Raw genomic sequence first — 22,139 nt, forward strand, 5'->3', positions numbered from 1 at the left:
TACAAATATTCTGCATCTATTCTACAACTGCCAGTCTGTGCATCTATAGTTGACGAATTGTCTGTGCCTCTTCCTGGTCGATGTCCTTCATCTTCTTATCCTGCACCTTTTGCAGTTCCTTCTCGGCCTTCTTGACGATGTCGGGAAGCACGGTGCCGTTCTTCTTCCAGTCCTTTAGCGTCTTTTCATGTCGTGATCGAGCAGTACGGATGCGGTCCTTCCACTGCTGAACAGCCTCCTTGATTCGTCGCTCGACATCGTCTTTGCGCTCTAGCTCCACCTTGAGGAGAAGCTCAAGCTCGTTGTCCTCTGATCGCTGAGGCTGCTGGTTGAATTCCCGACTCGATTGCACTGCTGACATAATGGGCTTGATGTATTCTTTGTCGTTGACCAGTAGCGAGATAGCTCGGCCAGATCGAGGGACAACCTGCGCAAGCTCTCGTAGGGGAAACGAAGCGTCGGCACCCTCCTCATCCTTGATAGTCACAGGCAGCGAACCCAAGTTTGTTGGGTTGAACCGGCCACCATGAATCATGCCTGCAAGTTGAGTCTTGAAATGCACATCGATGGGTGCGTATGCAGCAATAACAGCTGTAAAGTCGAGAGGATCCTCTGGGTCGGGCATGGGCACCTTAGCCGTGTCATACTCGGCCTTGTTCATAGACCCCGCAGCGGCCTTCGCAGTGACGGTATTGGGACTGTTGGCAGGCGCCGAGATCTTGCGCTTCTTAAGAAGCGCATGAGATGTGGTGAATGCGCGAGGGCTGGCGGCTATCGAGCGGAGAGGAGCTGGTCTGGGTGGTCGGTTAGGTCAGTCGATCAATTGCATGATTTGGGTTGAGATTGTAGATGGAGAGGAATATGCAATGGGACATACCCCTCTGAGCGCACCAGTTGGCGCAGACAAGTCCTTAAAGGTCCATTGGCTCGTGACATTGCCATTTTAAAGAGTGTGTTGTGGTTAAAGTGGTTTTGCGTATTTCGTAGGTCGTGGTAAAGATCGAAATTCCTGCACGACGTCAGTTCGTGGTGGGTTCGAGGTGATAAGATAAGGAATTGCTTGGACGTTCCAACACTTACATGAGGTTTACACGATATTGGCTACAGATATACAGAGAACATATCCAAATACAACTAGATCAACATGATTCTGTGTTATTGTAATTGACAATCAAATGATCTGAATTTTCTACTCAATCAGTTGCGGTACGCTTGTTAAGTGACTGGGCTCTTCTTACATAGCAACCTTACGTTCAACTACCATAACGGCCCAGTAGCTGAAACACCAGAACTCGCTCTCCACGTTATCATTTGTGAGATATTAGATCATCAGTAACTCTTGAATTGTTTTCATGAATTTAGTAAGCTATTGTGGCCCCTCCTCAGCCTTACCACACTACCTTGTTCCCCCGCAAAAATGTGGTTCAAAAAGACGATATGGATACATCACAGACGATAACACATCATGCGCTTTATGATCGTGGCAGGGTTCAACCTGCGACCAACGGCGAATACAAGAAGTAAAGTAGTTGTGATAACCAATACACCACACGACCGTTGAGTTACGGGTTGGCGTTGTGCTGTGTGTCATGTATCCTGGCTGGTTGTAGGAGCTCGAAGATAAGCACACGTCAAAACGAATAGATAAGCTGACAGATTGACACTATGGTCTAAGAGGATATGTATTTATAAGAGACCGAAGTAACAGACCGAGAGCCTGTGGTTCTTTCGCCGATGGCTCGTAGAGAGGTCGAAGCCATATGATATACCGTGTTGTATACAGGGTTGCACCGACATTCCTTGAACGCCGTACTGCATCATAGGGTAAATGATGAAGGTAGTTTAATTCATCACTCAGTGGTGTAAGAACCTAGTATGTATTCGCAAAGAGTTGAAAATACTTCTTGTTGCATCAACTGTTCTCACTCACATGATATGCGTCCCTTGATACCAGCCGGAAATCTTGGATACATTCTCATAGCTCAATAGATGCAGTACTCTTATTTCTCAATATAACAAACTAAGTTTCCTTATTCCCTTTGTAATTATGACTCAAGAGGCTTACCCATGCCTCCATATGTGATCATTTTGGTGACCTGGTACTCACTGATACCATACAACGACCCTTCGCGACCAAAGCCACTCTCCTTCACTCCACCGAATGGCGCAGCAGCATCAGAGATGAGACCAGTATTGACACCAACCATGCCCACCTCAAGGGCCTCAGCAATGCGGTGCACACGCTCGAGATCGCGGGAGAAGAAGTAACCTGCCAGTCCGACCTCAGTGTTGTTGGCCATCTTGACCACCTCCTCTTCTGTCTCGAAGGGGAATAGACCGGCGACAGGTCCAAAGGTCTCCTGGGAGGCCATGTCCATCTCTGGGGTCATGTCGCGGATGACGGTAGGAGCATAAAAGTTGGAACCGAGGTCGCTGAGTCGCTTACCTCCGATGGTGATCTTTCCACCCTTCTTCTCGGCGTCCTTGACATGAGCCTCAACCTTCTCAATGGCTTTGTCGTGGATCAGAGGTCCATGTGTAACGCCTTTATCGAAGCCGTGGCCCACACTGAATGACTTGACCTTTTCAGTAAACTTGGACACAAACTCATCATAGATGCCGCGCTGAACGTAGATTCGGTTGGCACAGACACAGGTCTGGCCTGAAGATCGGAACTTGGAGGTGATAGCTCCAGCCACGGCAGCATCAACGTCTGCGTCGTCAAAGACGATAAAGGGGGCATTTCCACCAAGCTCCATGGAAAGCTTCTTGAGGGTACCGGACGACTGCTTCATAAGAAGCTTGCCAACGTTTGTGGAACCGGTAAAAGAGACCTTGCGGATGGTGGGGTCAGAAGTGAGAAGCTCGCCGAGTTCGGGAGTATTCTCATGCGAAGTTACGACGTTGATAACACCCTTGGGAATTCCTGCACGGTGAGCCAACTCGGCCAGGGCTAGTGAAGTAAATGGGGTCTCGGCGGGAGCCTTTGCAACAACTGTGCAGCCTGCAGCCAACGCAGGTCCGATCTTTCGTGTGATCATGGCAGCGGGAAAGTTCCATCTAGAGAAGTCAGGCCAACATTAATCTTCAACAAGGTGAGTGTTTCTTACGGTGTAATCAAGCCGCAAACTCCAACGGGCTCTTTGATAGTCCAAACCCGGTTGCCAGGCACTGAACTGGGAATTGTGTCACCATATACTCGTGGCGCCTCCTCACTGAACCACTCAAGGAAGTTGGCAGCATAAGTTGTTTCGCCTTTGGCGTCAGCCATGGGCTTTCCATTTTCCCATGTAATAAGCTTTGCGATGTCCTCTGCGTTGGCCGTCATCTGTTCATACCAGGCGCGCAACAGCTTAGAGCGCTCACGGCCTGTTTTGTTGCGGAAGGAAGGGAACGCATTAGCAGCAGCGCGAACTGCTAATTGAGCGTCTTTGGAGTCAAACTCGGGGCATGTTCCTATGAGGTCGCCAGTGGAAGGATCTAGATCGTTAGTTTGTGGCAGAAGTGGTGGGGAGATTGAGGCTCACCATTCACTTTGAATGTCTTGCCAGACTTGGCCTTGACCCATTCGCCATTGACATAACAGACATCCTGTTTGAGAAGGGAGGGATCTTTAAGCTATAAGATGTCAGTGCTGCAACTATATAAACTGCCAATGACAAATACCTTTGGAGGAGAAGCGTTGGATGCTTTCCGGGTTATCATCAAGGTGATAGCTGGAGATTGCCTCAGCGCACCTCGTGCTGAGGGAGCAACCAAGCGCTGAAGAAGAGCCATTGTGACCAAGTATCTATATTTCCGATTGAGTGGAAAAGAATTATATCAGACTTAGTCAATTGAACGGTTTATTGACTATTGATAATCTGAAATGTAATGATAAATGATATCGAAGTTGGCAAATGCTGGCGGGGTGACGTCTTGTTAAAGCTCCCGGTTCAAGTTTGTGTGGGGTAACGTTAGAACTAGAACTAAAATCCTCCCCCGGAGCCGGCATCCATCTCACTCAACCTACCTAAAACACCAAGATCGGCTCCGGCGGGACCGGCAACGACAGGACTTGAGTGGGAATTAATTAGTGAGTCAGTGACTTGCGCCTTTTGTAAGTCTCTTTAAGCTTGGACACCGACCGACAATTCATCTTGGCAGCTGTATTGACCGGGCCGTACAAATCAGCGGAATAGGCAAGTCTTTGCGAAAGATAACCATTTATCAAGACCAATGCGATTATCCCTTAGTCTTAGTGCAGCTATCAAATGACATGAGAGCATACAATGCTTATCTTCTCAAGCTAGATAGAAAAAAATATGTAACAGTATGAAAGTTGTGCCTTGTTCGGCCTCAAAGATTGTTTCTTGGTATCCAATATCATCATCCCAAACTCCAAAACACCCCAAGCTAATTAAGGATAGTAGTCCAGCCATAGACACATATCTTCCGGTCGTCGGGTTTTAATATTTCATTCGCCCATTCACCCGTACCTGCTCTGTTGGGACCGCAGCGGCAATTGGCGATCCAAAGTATGAAACGCTTGTGTTCGAGGAGTATATGGCATCGCTCGAGCATCAGGCGTCTTCATGTTGTGCATCTCCCAAACACCTCTGTCCTTCGGTTCCGATGTCGTAGATCCCTCTTCCTCATCGTCGTCGTCGGAAATATCATTGATCTTGTTGGGAAGGAGGGCATAGATTGACAAGGCCAAGCTACAAACATAAATAAAGCTACAGGATCGTCAGCATATCTCGTCCGTGTGTCCTTTTCTCAAGGGTAACCTACAGCATATACACAGCCGGCACAAGAGAGTATTTGGCGATCATGCAGCTCTTGTACTTTCCATAAGGCCGCGCAATGTCGCATCCAAAACGGTAGTACCAGGCTGCAGGTGCGGGATATCGCGAATCGGCGTAGTCGGGTCCAATGGTTCCGTAGGTGCAAACGGCGTATAGAGCGACCAAGCTGCAATTGATAAAGGTGGCAAAGATTGGGTACCAGCACCTCATGATGAAGGCTGTAAGCTTGCCGAGAAGAAAGAAGAGCGAGATGACCGAGATGGCAACATTGAAATCGGTAAATCTTTTTTCTCCATGTTAGTTAATCTCATGTAATAGAACCCGACAGAAACTCACGTTCTTGTCCAGACAAGGGCGATCTTGGGTAAAGGCCGATGGTTGGCATAAGCGTAGAGGACTATGGCAGGGTTCGAGTTGAGCGGAGGATCATGTTGCCAACCAATATTCCACATATCGCTTCGGTAGAGGTCGGGTTGAGAGATGCCAAAGATAACCAGAGCGGCTACGACTCCGATCAGTTCGAGAGGCATCAACCACCAAACCGCCTTTCTCGCTAGGCGAGGCCATTTTCTGAATACGACTTTATAGCTTTTGGGCTTTGCCGGCTTGTCTGTGTGCTCTTGCGATGAGCGATTGAAGATAGGAAATTTCATCATGTCGATAGCTATCTTATCTGATCTGATCAAATTCGCGTGACTGTCGTTTCGTTTGTGGTCGGCTGCTAGAGGAGCAGCTATAGTCGGTTACACATACACGATATCGTCGTATAGACTTGTGTATAATTGAAGCTCGTCAAGTTGGTCCGTCGCTATGGCTGACCGGCAGCTGTGAATCTCAGTTGAGGATGTAGAGGAGCCGTTCAAGTGGCCAGGTTGGGGGTGGGCAGCGGTTTAAGGGCCTTCAAGGCGGCCAGCAGAAGCGTAACGGATCGGCTGAAGAGGGAACCGCATACGCACGCTTACAGTAGACTGCTGAGGGGGGTACAAGGGTTTCCCCAGCTGTGAGAGGCTCATGGCTGATGAAAACCACTCTACCAGTGCCATCAGTGTGATCCTGTGTGAAAGGGGCCTGTAACAGCCTGTGAGCGGCAACCAAGATGCGGGAGGCGGGCGTCTGGAGTGATACTAGGTATGTCAATCACCACGAGCATCTAAAGTGTAGCCAATGGTGTTGCAGAGCTACTTGGCCATCACCACTCGTCTCCTCTATTAAGCGCCCGGGTGGAATAGGTAAGATGCTCGATGTTGACGAGAGGGCCCGATTGGTTGGACCAGAAGTTGGAGCTGCAGCCTCATGAGTCTCACTGACCAATCAGAAGGCGAAGAATCCAGTTGAAGATGTGCCTTCAAGAGTCCAAGCTGCTTGCACAGCAGGGATTTGAGCCGCCTGTTTTTTTACCATCAAGTGCTCGCAGATTCGGATTTCAATGTGATCTTCCCGTCCGGAAGTACGGCTTGAACCGATGTTTTTTCAAATCGTATCCGTTTGTTGGTTTATGGTCAATCTTGTCAAGGTTTAGCCGCCTGCTATTGTATAGTTATCAGTCGAGTGACGATAGGAATGGGCTCAGTTGTGATATCCAACATACAATGATCATCCATGAGTTGAACGATGAGGAAGCTCATGTTGTTTTACCGCCGCTTTGCATACTGAGAATCATGCCAGATATTACATGCGGAATAGGTCAACTGGCGGCTAACTGTATCGATAATGGAGGTTTAAATCATGAAAACATGGATCGTACGTGCGAAACACTGATTTGAATCGGTTCTTGAACCAAGATTTCCATGATCGTCTTCTAGGTGAGGGCATTCCTAGCGCTCTTTTACTGTGCCCCGGTTCGGCCATCAAGTCCTGTCAGACCCCTGCATATCTTGGTAGGCCACTGGACTATAGTCACACTCGGAAATGTTTTGTCAACAGAGAAGAGTCCAGCATATCCCTAGGACGGTCTTCAATATATGCATTGCCGCTGCTAATCAGAATAACGGCTCAGCGCTTATTGTATTGTATTGTAGTGTATTGTATTTTCAATAAGTATTGCCATACTTAACCAACTGATGAAAGAGGCTCTCATAGTTCTTGTGATGCATGAGCCTGTGATGAACCAAAACCACAAGTTGAAAACTCGTGCTCAGCAAAATAGAAACCCTACATGCAAAGAATGCAGTCAAGTCAGCCACAGCGTCAGTTCATCAATTAGTGCAGGGGAAACTCCGCCGTCACAGCATCAACGGAGTGGCTGAACGGGACGAAGCTGTCATAAGAATGGATTGATGACTGTGCTTTTCCACCCCAAATCTGCCTGCCCTGTCAGTCTCACCTCAGAATAGGCGACACGATCCACACCGCTTCGGGATTAGGAAGTTCTGGGCGGTTCAACTGTTTTGTTCAGTTGACGTCGTGGGGCTTCAAGTCCAAGCTCAAACTATGGACCGGACAATTAATTATTCTGCACGAAAGAATCATTTCGGCCGAACGAACTTTATTGTAGACGGGCTAAGAAAACGAAAACGTCACCTCTTCATTGTGGATACCATCCTACTTCGTACGATGTTCAATATTAGACACCCGTTATCGACCAGAGGTCTAAATCTTGGGCGTTATGTAACGCCAAAAATTCAAGATGCAAAAAGTCTCACATAACCAAGAACCAGGGGTCAGACTTCGAGACCGTGTTTTCTGGAGCCGCTCCTGAACAGGCTGGATCTCTCTCTGACAGGGGGTCTTACTGACGATGGACGTGCGGTGCAGGCGGGTCGCTTTTGATGCCCCTAAGGCTCAAAGCGTGGGTAAAACAGACCGTTCTAGACCTCTTTGATCGTCATGGGTGTTTCTTGATGTGGGAGAGTGAGTTCCATGCATCTGTTCCACAACCCATCTTTCATTCATTGTTCCTTAGATCGGGAACTTTTTTTTGTCCTTTTTCTTCTTCTCCATGTGCTTCTTCTTCAGCTATTCTCAATTAGTAGATGACATTTCGTTTCAAGAATGCTTAAACTAGAAGCTTCTATGTTTTCATGTGCAGATTTTCCTCTTCTCAGCACATGCGTATTTTGAACTAGACAAGGCGAGGTTAAAGGTTACTTGCAAACTGCGGCAATTAAGACATGCGTGCCTCGGTAGTTTTGCTTGACTTGAACACCTCCACTCCTTGTCAGCCTCAAAAACAAGTCTTACCAGTGCCATTGCAGAGTTGCTCGGGGCTTTTTCTCAGGTTGTTTTGTTCGGATTCTTGTGTCAAGTCGCCCAACAAAAGCGAAAGTGATAGAAAGTGACCGGTGTGTGGAATTGTAAAGAACAAAATGACCAGCATCCCCGTGTCGTGTCGTATGGCTCTATAACCACAGCCGAATCAGCCAAGGTCACCAATATTGGTGCCAAGAGGTTGCACCGATGATTCCGCCGCCGTTAATGTTTATAACGAGCAGGGGTCTTTGGAGGCATTATCCATCGTTGACGTAAAACTCTTCTTGTTAGGCCTGCCCTTGTTTTCAAGTGATCCATCTCGACAAACCCGACGACGAGGCACGAATCACGCAAGCTAAAGTAGACTCGGGATCGATTCGATATGGTTCAATACGATGAGGATCGACAGGCTCCAAGCGACGAAGGGTTGCTTCTTTGGAAGCTGAACCACTAATAGCCAAGATTTAACCAAAGTCAAAAGCTTGTTCGATGATAGCCCACAGCCTTTTCCTGACTGGTTGAGAGCAGTCTTGGGCGGGACGGACCAGGGCCGGTCTGATATCTGCTATCTGTTTGGTTTGTTCTGTTTCTGCGAACCAGAAAAGAAGCTGGTTACTGTACGCATGTCCAGTGTGGAGACAGGCGTCGGATCGCTGCTTATTATTCAGAGACTTGATAGACAGAAACAGAAGAGCAAAATCCATTGTTGTATTGGGGTGGTTTTGGCAAGCTTGGCGCACCTCCTTCCGCCTCAAGAACCGCTGTAACCATTATTGTTCCTTCCTTGTCTGAAGGGGCAGGCTGGCCGTTGGTATTAGCACTATCCGGGCGTGCCTTTCTGATCATGATGAAAGTTTTCACATACCTACCTACCTATGAGTATTCGCCGTATACTTTACGTTCAGCACCTTGTTAGTACACACAGGTGGTCAAGGTCCCTGTCGACTCCCCTGTCGAGCCCAGGACCTAAATTGCTAGGCCTCAAAAGCGGGTGGATTATTATTCGGTGCCAAGCTCAAATATATCCACTTGCAAGCCATCGCACGCCAATTCCCCGTCCTAATCTCCATGACCCCCGGCATGAACCCCGGTTATCAGTTCTTTTGAATGCCATGAGTTTGCTTTGCTTTGTTGTGCTGTGCTGTGCTGTGCTGTGTTGCGGTCACGTTGTTGCGTTGTTCTCTGTACCTGTGCTGACTGACTCTTCCTCCTCTTTCTGGGCCCTAGCCGCAGCTGAATTCGAGATGCGTTGAGAGATCAGCGTTGATCCTTTCTACCTCTAGATTAGACATGCCTGTCATAGATTCAATTCCCCCTTTTGTCATTATCTGTGGTGGTTAGTCCCTTAATCCAAGTCAGTCAATCTGTCTCACATCTGTCCAGAGGCAAATACGGAGAACTCTCTCTTCATACCTGCAGACTAACAGTACTTCCTTGTCTCAATTACTGCCACCTCTACTTTTTTACAATTAAATCTTTTCCCTAACCCTCGATCCTGCACTGCACGTATGTTGCGCCATGACATATTCATCCTGATATTCCCTCTAGGCCCCCATCTTCGACTACATATCTAGCAACGACGTCAATGGCACTGTCTATTAATTGACTATCTACCCCCGGGCCCCATATAGGCTCCCAGCTACTCTGTTTGTACCTGCGGCTCTTTTTTCCGGCACTCGATCACAACGCTACCTACCTTAAATCTCATGCCAGGACCCGTCCTTTTTTTATGATCCTGAGTCCGCCACTCCGAAACCTTGGAGAGTTTCCGTCGAGTCCAAAGCGACGAATGCTGCCGTCACTCTCGGTTATTGGTCTTTTTTATTTCCCTTACCCTCGATCGATCGGCCATTCGGATATTGGCGAAGCAGACAAAAGATAGGTACTCGTTGCTTTGCATCCCGTCCCGTCCCGTCTAGCCCAGTACCGTCCAAGTCACGTCGAAAGTGCCCTGAGAGAGCCCCGGACAGAACCAGAATTCAGGTGCCTGTTCGGCGACGTGCAGCCGACTTTTAGTTGCGAATCCCCTGCAACACATCCATTCGTATCCATTTCGCATTCTCTCTGATCCCACAGTCCATCTCGATCTCCGTTGCATTTCCTTTCCCCTCCCCCTTCAACCTGGCATCGCATCACCGCTCTTCAAAGCTGTCACTGTACTGTACTTACCTGACTTGGTAAGCTGCGCCGCACCGAGGGTACCTTGCCGACAAGCAGACAACACAAAAGGAGCAGCACTGACTATTAGGTTGTTGCTGAGCTGCGCTGCGCTGCACAGCACATCTGCCTCCCCACTTACGGTACGGGCACAAGTTACAGTCAGGTCACATTCAATCACCAACCACACATACGGTACAGCGCTACACACACCCCTTCGCCAGGTCGCATCTCGATCGCCTGCTGGTCGCCGCGCAAGGCCCAAAGCCACTAGGTGCCAAGGACTCTCAGTCCTTCCGGGGCCTCGAGTCCGTCCTCGTCTCAAGGCGCCTTCATGCGGCAGCTCTCTAGTTTCAATTCTCCCTCATCTCCTTCTGTCTCTTCGAATCGCTCAGTCGCAGATTCAGTCAACCGGGAAGAGGAGGGTCAGCCCGAAAATCAACAACATCACAGCCACCACCACTCTTTTGCTTCCACCTCTGCTCAGGCTGATGCACCCACATTTGCGACTTCAACCATAGCCCCAAACAGCACTACTAACACTGAGGCCGATACCAGCGCCTCACTTTTCGCCGCCGCAAACAACGCAATTGGAAGAGCTTACGACAAAGTTGCAGCATCTGGCAGGACCGCCCACGACTCCCGTCGAACATCAGAAGTACCAGCATGGAGGCAGGACCTTAGCATACCCAACTTGGCCTCCATCGTGCCCTTATCTAACTTGGCCAACTCTTTCTCGACAGCCTCGACTACCGGCGCTATTCACCAGTCGAGTTTATTTACAGCCGGCAGTCCGCTAGGTCCTAGCGCCTCGACGCGAGGGCTCCCACAGACTCCAATTCCATCGAAGCGTCCCTCCGCCCCAGCAAGAGGTGAACCGGTCATGCATCCATCGCCCATTAAGAAAGCCCGCACTGGGGCATCGCCGCCTCGTAAAGTCGAACTTCCTAACAAAGCCGCTGGCCTTGATCCCTCAGCACGTGGAAAGCAACAAGGACCTCTATCACCACTCTTTTTCTCGCACACGCCGGCAAGGCATGTCCATCGTCCGGCCAGCTTTCCCACAGCCGAGCCTTCTGTCTCTATGCTTTCACGTATGCGAGAGGACCCGGCGGGCGGCGTGACGACATTGAAGCTGCCCCGTGCAAGTGTCAACACTGTCAATCCTGGCAGATCAGAGAGCACGCCCGGAAGCTGGGGCTCTTCAATGGATGTTCCGACTCATAGCGCAACTCCAGATAGTCGCAGTCTGCCGCCTGGGCTGCAGATGCTTCAAGGTATTGGAGTAATCGAGTTCTTGGAGCAGGATGAGAGGCCCACTTTCTTGATAGATCTGGATAACTCTGCCAACACTGGTCGTGCTGGCTTACATATCCTTTACTACAATGCGTCCCTGCGTGGAGCACACGAAGTGCTTCAGTACTTATCCGTGGACCAGGAAGATACAAGCACAGATACTGATTTTGGGCGATTCAAGTCTTGGATTATGACACCACTCAAAGGTCGCGCATTGAACGACGGCTCGTCTACTCATTTTTACGCTGGTATCACTTGGACGTTCTCAACATTGCGTCGGAGATTTCGCTTCGTCAGTGCTCATGCTAGCTTTTCCACTCCTCGGCCTAGTTCCTCGCTACCGCTTATCGACGAGACAGCCGCTTCAGAAACACGGAGTGTTGGACAATCACCGCGGATGCCGGTCACCCCTGACGCTGAGCTCATCGATGCGCCTGACTATTTTGGTGATGCTGAACCTCTTGACGCTGATTTCGATAGCCGCCATGCAGACGTGGATGCAATTATGGAGGGATGTGAACCAAGGCTGCATCCTGATGATTTTACAAATCAAGTCTTTCAGTCACAACCTGCACCTAGGTCAATATTCGATTGGACCAGAATACCCATGTCAGATTCACTTCCTCCTCACATCAAGTTTGCCCGTTCTGTAGATTGGGGAGCGACTCCCCTAGGACCCATCGAAGATTGGCCCGCTGAGCTCAGATCCATGTCAAATCTCATCATGGGCAGCCCACATCCCGCTGCGATGTACTGGGGCCCCCAGTTTGTGATCCTCTACAACGAAGCTTATTTGGACATGGCCGGACAAAAGCATCCCAAGTTGATGGGAGCTTGTTATTTTGATGCTTGGCCGGAGATTTGGGACGAAATCAAGCCTGTGTTTAAGAGTGCGCTTGAATCCGGCCAAGCGACCATGAAGCAGGAAAACCAATTGTTCATCAACAGACATGGATTTTTGGAAGAATCCTTCTTCTCTTGGTCTATCGTTCCTTTGGTAGACGGCAACGGCGATATCATGGGACTCTATAATCCGGCCTTTGAGAATACTCGCAGACGGGTCAACGAGAGGAGAATGCTCATGCTTCGCGAGATTGGCGAAAGAACAGCAGCGGCTACCACTGTTTCCGGCTTCTGGCCCCAGGTGCAGAAGGGACTGGAATTTAATGAATTCGATGTACCCTTCGCCTTGATTTATTCAGCCAAGGAGGATACTGAGAGCGAAGTCTCGTCGTTACATTCTGGCAGCTTGATTCATTCACCACAGTTGGTCCTCGAAGGAAGTCTAGGAACCCCCGAGAACCACCCAGCAGCGCTCACACACCTCGATATGCGGCAATCGGACGACGGTTTCGCACCGTATATGCGCCAGTCAATGGCTGCGGGCGGTGTTCCAATTGTCCTCTCTGAGGAAAATGGCAACCTTCCTATGCATTTGACTGAAGGTCTTCACTGGAGAGGTTTTGGCGATCCTTCGAAAACGCTCGTAGTTTTCCCGGTCATTCCAACTACCACAGGTGAATCCGTAATTGGATTCATTATTATGGGTGTCAATCCCCGCCGACCTTACGATGATGATTACAAATTATTCATCCATCTTTTGTCCCGTCAGCTAGCCACATCGATGGCGTCGGTGGTATTGTTTGAGGAGGAAATCAAACGTGGCCAGAGAGCTGCTCGCCTTGCTGCACTTGACCGCCAAGAGCTTTCTATGCAACTTTACTTGCGTACACAAGAAGCCGTGGAAAGCGAGTACAGATTCACCAGAATGGCTGAGTTTGCGCCCGTGGGCATGTTCATTGCCAACTTCGCAGGCAAAATCAACTACTGCAATGACATGTGGTGGCAGATTTCCAGACATTCCAGATCCGAAGATTCGGTGGACACTTGGATGGATAGCGTTCGAAATGAGGATAGACAGGCGCTGGAAGAGGCGTGGGATAGGTTGCTCAGGGAAAAGGTCACAATTTCCGTGGAATTCCGTTTCAAATGCAGTCAACAGAGCGATGGAAACACAATCGACACGTGGGTTCTCATGAGCGCGTATCCGGAAAAGAACCAAGAAGGAAACCTGAAGCTGATTTTCGGTTGTATCACCGATATTTCATCTCAAAAATGGGCCGAGAAGGTGCAGAATGAACGACGCGAAGAAGCAGTTGAAATGAAGCGGCAACAGGAGAACTTTATCGATATCACGAGTCACGAGATGCGGAATCCTCTATCTGCCATTTTGCAATGTGCTGATCAGATTGCAAACAACATCACGGTTTTCGATTCGCATACAATCAAAGCAGACGTGGAGAACCTGTTGGACGGATGTCTCGATGCTGCCAACACCATCAATTTGTGTGCCAGCCACCAGAAGCGCATTGTTGATGACATTCTAACCTTGTCCAAATTGGACTCAAACCTATTGGCTGTCACGCCTATCGACGAACAACCCGTCAGAGTTGTGCAGCGTGCTTTGAAGATGTTTGAGTCGGAACTGGTTGCTCACGATATCGAATTTGAATTCAATGTGGACAAGAGCTTTGAACAGTACGGCATTAAATGGGTAAAGCTGGATCCATCAAGATTGCGACAGGTTCTGATTAACCTCATGACGAATGCTATCAAGTTCACGCAGGGTCGCGAGAAACGGGCTATTTCTGTCAGCCTTAGCGCTTCGAAGCAGATATCCGAGGTGACCAAAAAAGGCATTACATACTTTGATAAAGTTGATCAACAACGCGCTTCAGCTACGGATATCAATAACGTCGACGAGTGGGGTCATGGTGAGGAAATAAACATTCACTGCACGGTCGAGGATACCGGTCCAGGTCTGATTGAGGAAGAAATGAAACTTCTCTTCCAACGATTTCAACAGGCAACTCCCCGAACGCATGTTCAGTACGGTGGTTCGGGATTGGGTCTGTTCATTTCTCGTATTTTGACAGAAATGCAGGGCGGTCAGATTGGTGTCACATCCCGACGCGACATTGGCAGCAGCTTCAGCTTCTACATCAAGTCTCGACGTTCCCTTGCTCCTCCTCCTGACTTCGAGGACGTCACACCTTTCAAAATTCCTCGAAAGTCACATGCCCCGGGCATTCCACAGAAGCCTGCACCCAACCGTAAAGTTCCCAAAACGGCGACACCGACGAGTCAAGATACGAATCAGTTATTTGATGTACTGATTGTGGAAGACAACATCGTGAACCAGAAGGTTCTCCAGCGACAGCTACGGAACTGCGGCAACAACACATTTGTCGCCAACCATGGCAAGGAGGCCCTGCAAACTCTTGAACGATCAAGATTTTGGGCAGGAAAGGAAGCCGAGGGTGTTGATATCTCTGTCATTCTGATGGATTTGGAAATGCCTGTCATGGATGGAATGACCTGTGCTCGGAGAATTCGAGAGTTGGAACGAGAGGGGACGATTGTGAAACATATCCCCATCATTGCAGTAACGGCTTATGCTCGACCGGAACAGATTGAGAGTGCAAAGGCCGCAGGAATTGTAAGTGGTTGTTGTCAAGAATTTTGCACATTTCACTAACTAGTCTACCACAGGACGATGTCATATCCAAGCCTTTCAGGATTCCTGAGCTTTTGCCCAAAATCGAGGAGCTTGTCGGCAAATACAAGAACCTCTCGGTGTCCAATTGATGCTAGAGATGGCTTGTCTCACAGATTGACTCACCTGATACCCTGGCCAGAATAGTCTTGGCTTTACGAACGAACATGACGAATCTTTCGACCTTGATGGCCAGGTTGGCCTTACCTTTCGATATAATATCTTGACTACCATATACAACATTTTATTCAATTATTCGGCTATGCATGGCTTTTGCTTCATAGCCACCCGGCGTTTTGAAGAGGAAGGAGAACCATTGACGGTTTGTGGGATGGCAAGCCATCCAATATTATTTAAATGTAGAACATGGCAGCGATTTTCTGTTTGGGCTCTTGTGCGCGAGTGAATATAGGCGAAGGGCGAGGCATACAATACGGTGATAAAAAAGAACATTCAGTAAAGAGGGGATATATGAGCATTCGCACGCACATGATAGAGACATACACAACATATCGGCGCTGTTAGGGCCTTGTGGATGGATACTATCAATCTAATATGTTTGGACAGGCAGCTACGTGTCCTATGTTGTCGAGACGATTGCAATATTGTATGCATATATATCAAGACAAGATCAGTCAGTCTTCACAATAGACCATACCTCACACAACTTGAACAAGCTTCAATAATACCACATAATATTCATCATACGTATGACTTTTGTTTGGGCCAAGAGGAAGCAGATAGCGCTTTCGTGCATTATTTGATGGGGGGAGCTTCTCAAAGTCTAATCGATGCAATGAGACGGCTTTCGTGCATTGTAACATGTACAAAAAGAAGATGCCTTTTTTGGCATTGAGTTTGACGACTTGTCGCCACCCAACCATTTGTACTATCAAGAAATAAACATAATAGTGATGGCAATGGCATGCAAGCACGTTTGCATGTTCACATAGATAGAGCCGATACAAAGGGTTTATTCAACACGCAGCAGTTGTATTATTAGGTATTAATTATCTCCATTCCGGGTATCAGACAAGAAAACAGCAAGAAGCAAAGGCGCGGACAAGCCAACTCATCAAGGTCGGCAAGCCCATGATAACAGTTTTTTTGTGTTTTGGTGACATCGGTTACCAGATATCACTTTTCTCAAACATCCTCCTCTCCTCCTTTCATATTCAGTAACTTAACGATGGAAATTGGTATCAGTAAAGCAGTCTCGACAGGGTATCTTGGTATCTTGTGAAGAAATGCAGATCCATCCTTCCATTCCCAAACCCTTTCAATGCGCGTGTTGTATAGTGGTGTGGGGTTTTTGTTTCATTGTATGAGTCGTAACGTTCATCGCCAGGCCCTCTAGGCGGCAGCGGTGACAACGGGAGCAGCGGCGGCGTCCTTGGGCTTCTCAGCCTCAGCGGGCTCCTCAACCTTGGGGGCCTCCTCGGTCTTGGACTCCTCAGCCTTGACCTCGGTGGGCTCCTCCTGGACAGCTTCCTCCTTGTTCTCCTCGCGCTTCTCGGCAGGCTTGGGGGACTTGCCACGGATGGTGTTGCGGAGCTTGGAGAAAGGAGACTCCTTCTTCTCACCCTCAACGGGGGCAGGGGACTTGTCACGCTTGCCGAAAGCGAAAGGCAGAGATGACTTGCGCTTCTCCTTGAGGTCCTTCTTGGCCTCAGGGGCGGGAGAGGTGGCGGTAGCAGCCTCGGTGGTCTCAGTAGGGACAGTGGCGGGGTTGGAGACGTCAACGGCAAGGGGAGTGGTGGCCTCAACAGGGGGGATCACAGGAGCAGCTGTCTCAGCATCAACATCGTCCTTGGCAGCCTCAGGCTCAGTAGGCTTGAGCTCAGGGGTCTTCTTCTCCTTCTTAGAGAAGACGTTGCCGAAGAAGCTGTTGCGCTTGATGGCGGTGGGCTTCTCCTTGGGGCTCTCGAGGGCCTTGTCATCAGCGACAGGAGCAGCCTCAATAGGTGTCTCCTCGGCGGGCTTAGTAGAGTCCTCGACGACAACAGGGGCAACGACGGGGACCTCTTCAACAGGCTTGGCAGGCTCCTCAACCTTGGGGACCTCTTCAAGAGCGGGAGTCTCAGCAGCAGGGGTCTCGACGGCGACCTCGTCAGCGTTCTTGGTCTCGGCCTCCCTCTTGACCTCCTCCTTCTTGGCTTCCTCCTTCTTGCCGAAGCCGAAGAAAGAGGTGCGCTTGCGGCTAGCAGATCGGCGCTTGGGCTCCTCAGCCTTGACCTCAACAGGCTCCTCAACCTTGGCGGTCTCCTCGGTAGCGGGAGTGGCCTCCTCGATAACAGGGGCAGCGGTCTCCTCCTTGGGAGCCTCAGCAATCTTCTCCTCCTTCTTGGCAGGCTTGAAGCTCTCAAGAGTAGCCTTGTAGGTCTCAGACTCGGTGACAGTGGTGGCAAGCTCCTTGGCCTCAGCAATCTTGAGCTTCAGTTGGGCAACCCAGTTGTCGCGCTCGGCGGTGTTGGAAGCCTTGAAAGTGTGCTTGTTGCCCTTGGAGGTGAGATGGAACTTGTTGGAGCCATCGATCTCGGGCTCAGTGGCATCAGCCTGCGGGGATGACGGTTAGCTTACTGTGACATGCCGGCAGTTGATGAATTGGAGAATTGTGGGTCTTTCACTTACCAGGCTGATGACGCTAGAGGGGTTCTTCTTGTCACCAACGAAAAGAAGACCCTTGCCTGTCTCAGAGGCCCAGGCGATGTTAGAGTGAGCAGTCTCGGCGGACTTCTCGCTCTTGAGGTAGTGGGAGAGAGTCTTGGGCTCAACGGCGTCAGTGCCGAAGAAGAAGAACTCCTTGGTGGGGATAAGGTTCCTGCAGGGGCGTGTGGTTAGTGTATGTTCTTGTTGACATCGGCTGTTCTAAGCTCGTAACGAGAAACCGAAAGAACGGTTTTCTAGTTGAAGCGTTAAACAGATACGCATAGGCTTAGACTTACTTGGGGAAGCTGAGGCCTTGAGCCTTGTGGTTCAGGTGACCCTCCTCAATGGGCTTGGCCTCTTCCTCCTTCTTCTCCTCCTCGGTCTTAGCAGCCTCGTCGACGGGCTTGACCTCCTCAGCAGGCTTTTCCTCAGCGACGGGAGCGGTCTCGGCGGCGACAACGGGAGTCTCCTCGACAGGCTTGGTCTCAGCGGGAGCCTCGACGGCAGGGGCAGAGATGCCAGTGGTCTCAGGCTTGGTCTCCTGGGGGACCTCGATGTTCTTCTGTTCCTCGGCCATTTTGAAAGATTCTGGGGGTATCAAATGAGATTGGGTATCACAACAAACAAAGACGTTGGTATAAAAAAGGAAAGAAAAAGGAAGTTAATCCAGAAAAAAGGCGTTTGGTTTCAAATGGAGCTGAAGAGCAGGTAGAGGGGAAGGAAGAAAGAGGAAGAATGGACAGAGGACGGGGAGGCTTGGGGTACTTATTTGTTGCTGTTGCGCCGTGAAAAGGACCAGAACCTGCCAAGCAGAGATGGAAACTGTACCTAAGGACTCAGGGTCACACCCAGTGAATAGACCTAAACTTACTACGTGGGTCAGGGCGGGGCGTGTGCAGAAGCGGGCGGGAATTAGGGGGGAGTGAAGAGATTAAAGACCGGGTAGGGTGCCTTAGGGGGGATGGAAGATGACTGTCAAAATTGTGTGGACCAGTTAAACTGTTGAGTGTCTTTTTAAATCACTGTGACGATGGTGGAAATACAGACTTATGTCGTACGATTGACTATAAATTGTTGATCTTGCAGTTGTGCTTCACTACCAAAGTACTGGCTGTACTGTAGCATCTCTCTATCTTGATTCTGATATTCCCCGTGTGTCTATTCACACCTATGATCTCCTCACCGTATTCTAAGATAATAGAGCCTCCATTTCCAAACCACCTAGCCTCAGTCGACGATCTCCTTAGCCAGGTTGGTAATTAGGTACGGATTTTCATTAGCCACTCTCGCGTCAACTCGCCGGTCATTGCAGGGGCATCCTTTTCATCTCCTCCATGAACATGACATGACATGACAGCATTCAGCATAGCATATCCAAGTATCTGATAACGGTCGATTAACCTCCACACATTTCTATCAAGATGATGCGCATCTCATCTGGTTCCCTAGCAACTACCTATTATTCACTCTTGAATGTCTCTTCTCAACCAATTTCTACCATTTTCTCCCACTGAATTTTTACTCCTTGTTGTTGCTGGGTGATGCCCTGGTCTGTGCTGCATTAAACAAGTGGAACTAATATCGCAGATGCCCCCATCGACCTGCCGGCTACCAGTGGATTTGGATTGACTCTACTAACTTTAGCGACCTACACTAGCCGCGGACAAGATTGCTGTAGCACATTCAGGGCCCACGTACTCGACACGTACCTTCTCATGTCCAAGCGGTACCTTCCTTCCACTGAGAAAACCAGAGCAAGAGTAACCGTTCCGTTCAGTCGAGAAGAAACTCACCGTAACTCCCGTTTTGGCTACCTGCATCAATTAAACCACCCGATATTTGTTTCTGCTATTCTACTACCTATACTACAGATCTCATCTCAGAAATTCATCGGCTGAAGTACCTATCACAATACTCTAAACCTTTGATACCACGATTACGACGGGCAATTCCGGCCCCTTTCATCATCCCCAATCCCCAATTTCTCCAAGCTGGGACTCACAACATCGACCACTACTGACGATATTGCGGAACACGTTATCCCCAGCGTCTTGGCTAACTGGGCTCATTTACAGAGGCCTGTGCAACTATCAACGCTATTTGATACTAGCTGGGTCTATCGAACCCCATTGTTGAATACGGTCATCCTCCCTGTATTCCAAACATCGGTATCAAATACGGATTTGTTCTATAGGACTCGGCCACCTAATATATCGAAAACCGTGCCAAGCAACTCTCGCCCCATCTCTCTCCCTGGCTCAATCGTACGAATCTTTGTTCAAGAAGAATACAAACCAGACCACACTGCTTCTTCCTAGCCAATTTTCTTTTCTGGTCGAGTGCAGGGTCTCGAAACAATGTACAATATCGATCTCCAAGCCGCCTTTTCCCCCCAATCACCTGCAGGATTCATCCCCACCCTGCTTAAGTGATATGGTCCAGTATTTGACCTCAGCGCCCTTTATTAAAGATATCAACAAACGTATCAGACACCATGTGCACTCTCAAACCCACGAGTCTCACTTCCTCTTACTTGGCGGCTTGTTGTCCAGGCGGTTGTGTCTCATTTCTTGGGTTGTATTTTTTTGAACGAGGAGCCTAATAACAAGTCATGCCCATTGGTTCCTAAAATAATAAGAACAATCTGCCCAACCCAAGGATCTCTCGCAAAACCCAATCAGCGCCCAGAATTCATCTACCTCCTGTGTCTGGCCTTGTCCAAGAGCCCCTTGAATCCTAGCACAACAGCTCTGGCTTCTCTCCGAACTCTCCACCAAGCCCTTGTCCTTGGTTTCTCGCTTGAGCCCAGTGCCGACAAATGCACCGTGCCCATGCAGCCAAGATCAATTCAGTAGGCATGGGTTCGTGTGGATCACCATTTGGAGCAAAACCCGAGATGATGTTGTTATGCCAAAACAGTGTTTCGACAGCAGTCGGTTCTGCCCAAAATTGTTCATCACTCGAAATGCATGACCATATCTTTGTATGGCTCCTCTTATCTTGGCCCTATTATGCTTCCTTGCACCTTGCACTGCACACATAAAGCCGACCTGCTGCCCTATTCAGCTGCCATGAGACCCTGATGCCTTCCGTCGGGGTAGCGGCTTCTGTATGTTAAGTGGCTCAACCCCAAATATCGTTACGGATCAGAAAGATGTGTTTCACATGATCTGGATGCACAGACAGAATGCTGCGTTTGTGTTATTCTGTCCTCGACTCTGATACCCCCAAGTGTCAGGTCATGTCATGCCAGGTCACGCTTCTGTTACCCGCAGAAGAAGCACCCTCCGACAGGAGCTCTGCTCCAGTAATATCACGAACCACCCCTCCAATATGACATAGCTACGGGAGCCGGCCATGACAGAATCTGGCAGGCACACCATCAGATTAGAGCATGTTTCGATTTGGAATCTGGTAGTTTCCAACCTATTGCTTTCTCTGATGTCTTCTTTCGACAAGAAGGAGTTCAAGCAGAGATTGCACTGAATTGGTTTCAAGCCAAAACACGGCCTTACGACTGGACGCTAGCGAAAATGTCGTATTAAACAGGCCCCGCATTGTGGCCTAGTTCGAGTGTTGGATACACTTCTGGCGAATCAATCAATACGGTCGACTGAAGCAAGGGAGCACCACTCCATAAAAGATACATCGCCATGCGCTGGAGGTACATCGCTGGACATGGGCACGACAACATACCTTTCAGTGTCTCAAGATAGCACCGGTACCTTACTTTGGCTCAAAGACCCATAATTTCTTGCCTCTGAGACCCTTATTTGTCTGTTGTTAAGTTCTCACTCTTCAGGGTGGTAATCGCACACAAACACTACCCTAGAGATTGAACAAGATCGAATGCAATTGAGAGGGCCGTCTTATTGCCATCAACGGTCAAAAATCATATCAGCCAGACATGTTGCGTCTAACTTGATCTAGTGTCCAGTATAACACTGAAGGTTATCCACCTATTCACAATGCATCACAGTGTCACGATTCCGTGATGTACAGTCAAATTGTCGCATCGGCCACTCATTATTCAATCCCACAACCAAGTACAGTTAATTGAAGCTACGGAGTAACCCCAGGCGTAGCTCACACGATCGCACTTCTCCCTCAGCGTGCGTGCAGGTGACTGGAAGTTCAGCTGCCACCTTGACCAACTTGAGCATGGTCCCTTTGACCATTTGGGAATAGCCTGCCAGTCAGAGCCGCGATCACCAAGCCAGCATGGGCCGTTGAACACCATGTAGCTTCTGGTGTAGGCACTGATACCAATTCCTTCATTCCCTTGACTCAGGCATTTCGAGGCTACCGTCATGCATTGTACTACTGAAGGCCAGAGGCTTTGTTGATGGAATACCACGTAGATAGCAGCTGCACGTATCTACCGGGGTGAACCAAAACAAGAGACATAACGGCCTGCAAATAATGCATACCAACTTACTCGCGAGGCCATTAAAGCGGCAGAAGCGGTATATCCAACATTTCGGAATCGGTCAACAGCAGGTGTG

At 49.2% G+C, this 22,139-nt stretch overlaps 5 protein-coding genes across 5 annotated transcripts; 1 reads left to right on the plus strand and 4 right to left on the minus strand.

Moving 5' to 3' along the window:
- Positions 1 to 43: 43 nt before the first annotated feature.
- Positions 44 to 942, minus strand: FSST1_003684 (ribosome-recycling factor; the record flags this gene model as incomplete). Its single annotated transcript, XM_083229785.1, has 2 exons — positions 44 to 794; positions 878 to 942. 2 exons carry the CDS (start codon positions 940 to 942, stop codon positions 44 to 46), a joined length of 816 nt encoding a protein of 271 aa, XP_083087114.1.
- Positions 943 to 2,045: 1,103 nt separating this feature from the next.
- FSST1_003685 (NAD-dependent succinate-semialdehyde dehydrogenase) lies at positions 2,046 to 3,777 on the minus strand (the record flags this gene model as incomplete). Its single annotated transcript, XM_083229786.1, has 4 exons — positions 2,046 to 3,060; positions 3,111 to 3,480; positions 3,528 to 3,618; positions 3,667 to 3,777. The coding sequence occupies 4 exons, from the start codon at positions 3,775 to 3,777 to the stop codon at positions 2,046 to 2,048; spliced, it is 1,587 nt and encodes a 528-aa protein (XP_083087115.1).
- A 691-nt stretch (positions 3,778 to 4,468) lies between these two features.
- Positions 4,469 to 5,443, minus strand: FSST1_003686 (uncharacterized protein; the record flags this gene model as incomplete). Its single annotated transcript, XM_083229787.1, has 3 exons — positions 4,469 to 4,718; positions 4,774 to 5,070; positions 5,124 to 5,443. The coding sequence occupies 3 exons, from the start codon at positions 5,441 to 5,443 to the stop codon at positions 4,469 to 4,471; spliced, it is 867 nt and encodes a 288-aa protein (XP_083087116.1).
- A 5,024-nt stretch (positions 5,444 to 10,467) lies between these two features.
- Positions 10,468 to 15,077, plus strand: FSST1_003687 (uncharacterized protein; the record flags this gene model as incomplete). Its single annotated transcript, XM_083229788.1, has 2 exons — positions 10,468 to 14,928; positions 14,982 to 15,077. The coding sequence occupies 2 exons, from the start codon at positions 10,468 to 10,470 to the stop codon at positions 15,075 to 15,077; spliced, it is 4,557 nt and encodes a 1,518-aa protein (XP_083087117.1).
- Positions 15,078 to 16,338: 1,261 nt separating this feature from the next.
- Positions 16,339 to 18,211, minus strand: FSST1_003688 (Pleckstrin homology domain-containing protein; the record flags this gene model as incomplete). The annotated part of the gene is made up of 3 exons (XM_083229789.1): positions 16,339 to 17,541; positions 17,617 to 17,806; positions 17,931 to 18,211. 3 exons carry the CDS (start codon positions 18,209 to 18,211, stop codon positions 16,339 to 16,341), a joined length of 1,674 nt encoding a protein of 557 aa, XP_083087118.1.
- Between the last annotated feature and the right edge of the window lie 3,928 nt (positions 18,212 to 22,139).

This window comes from Fusarium sambucinum, chromosome I (assembly GCF_050947815.1).
Source record: "Fusarium sambucinum isolate potato_lamoka chromosome I, whole genome shotgun sequence".
In the NCBI taxonomy this organism is placed as follows: Eukaryota; Fungi; Ascomycota; class Sordariomycetes; order Hypocreales; family Nectriaceae; genus Fusarium; species Fusarium sambucinum.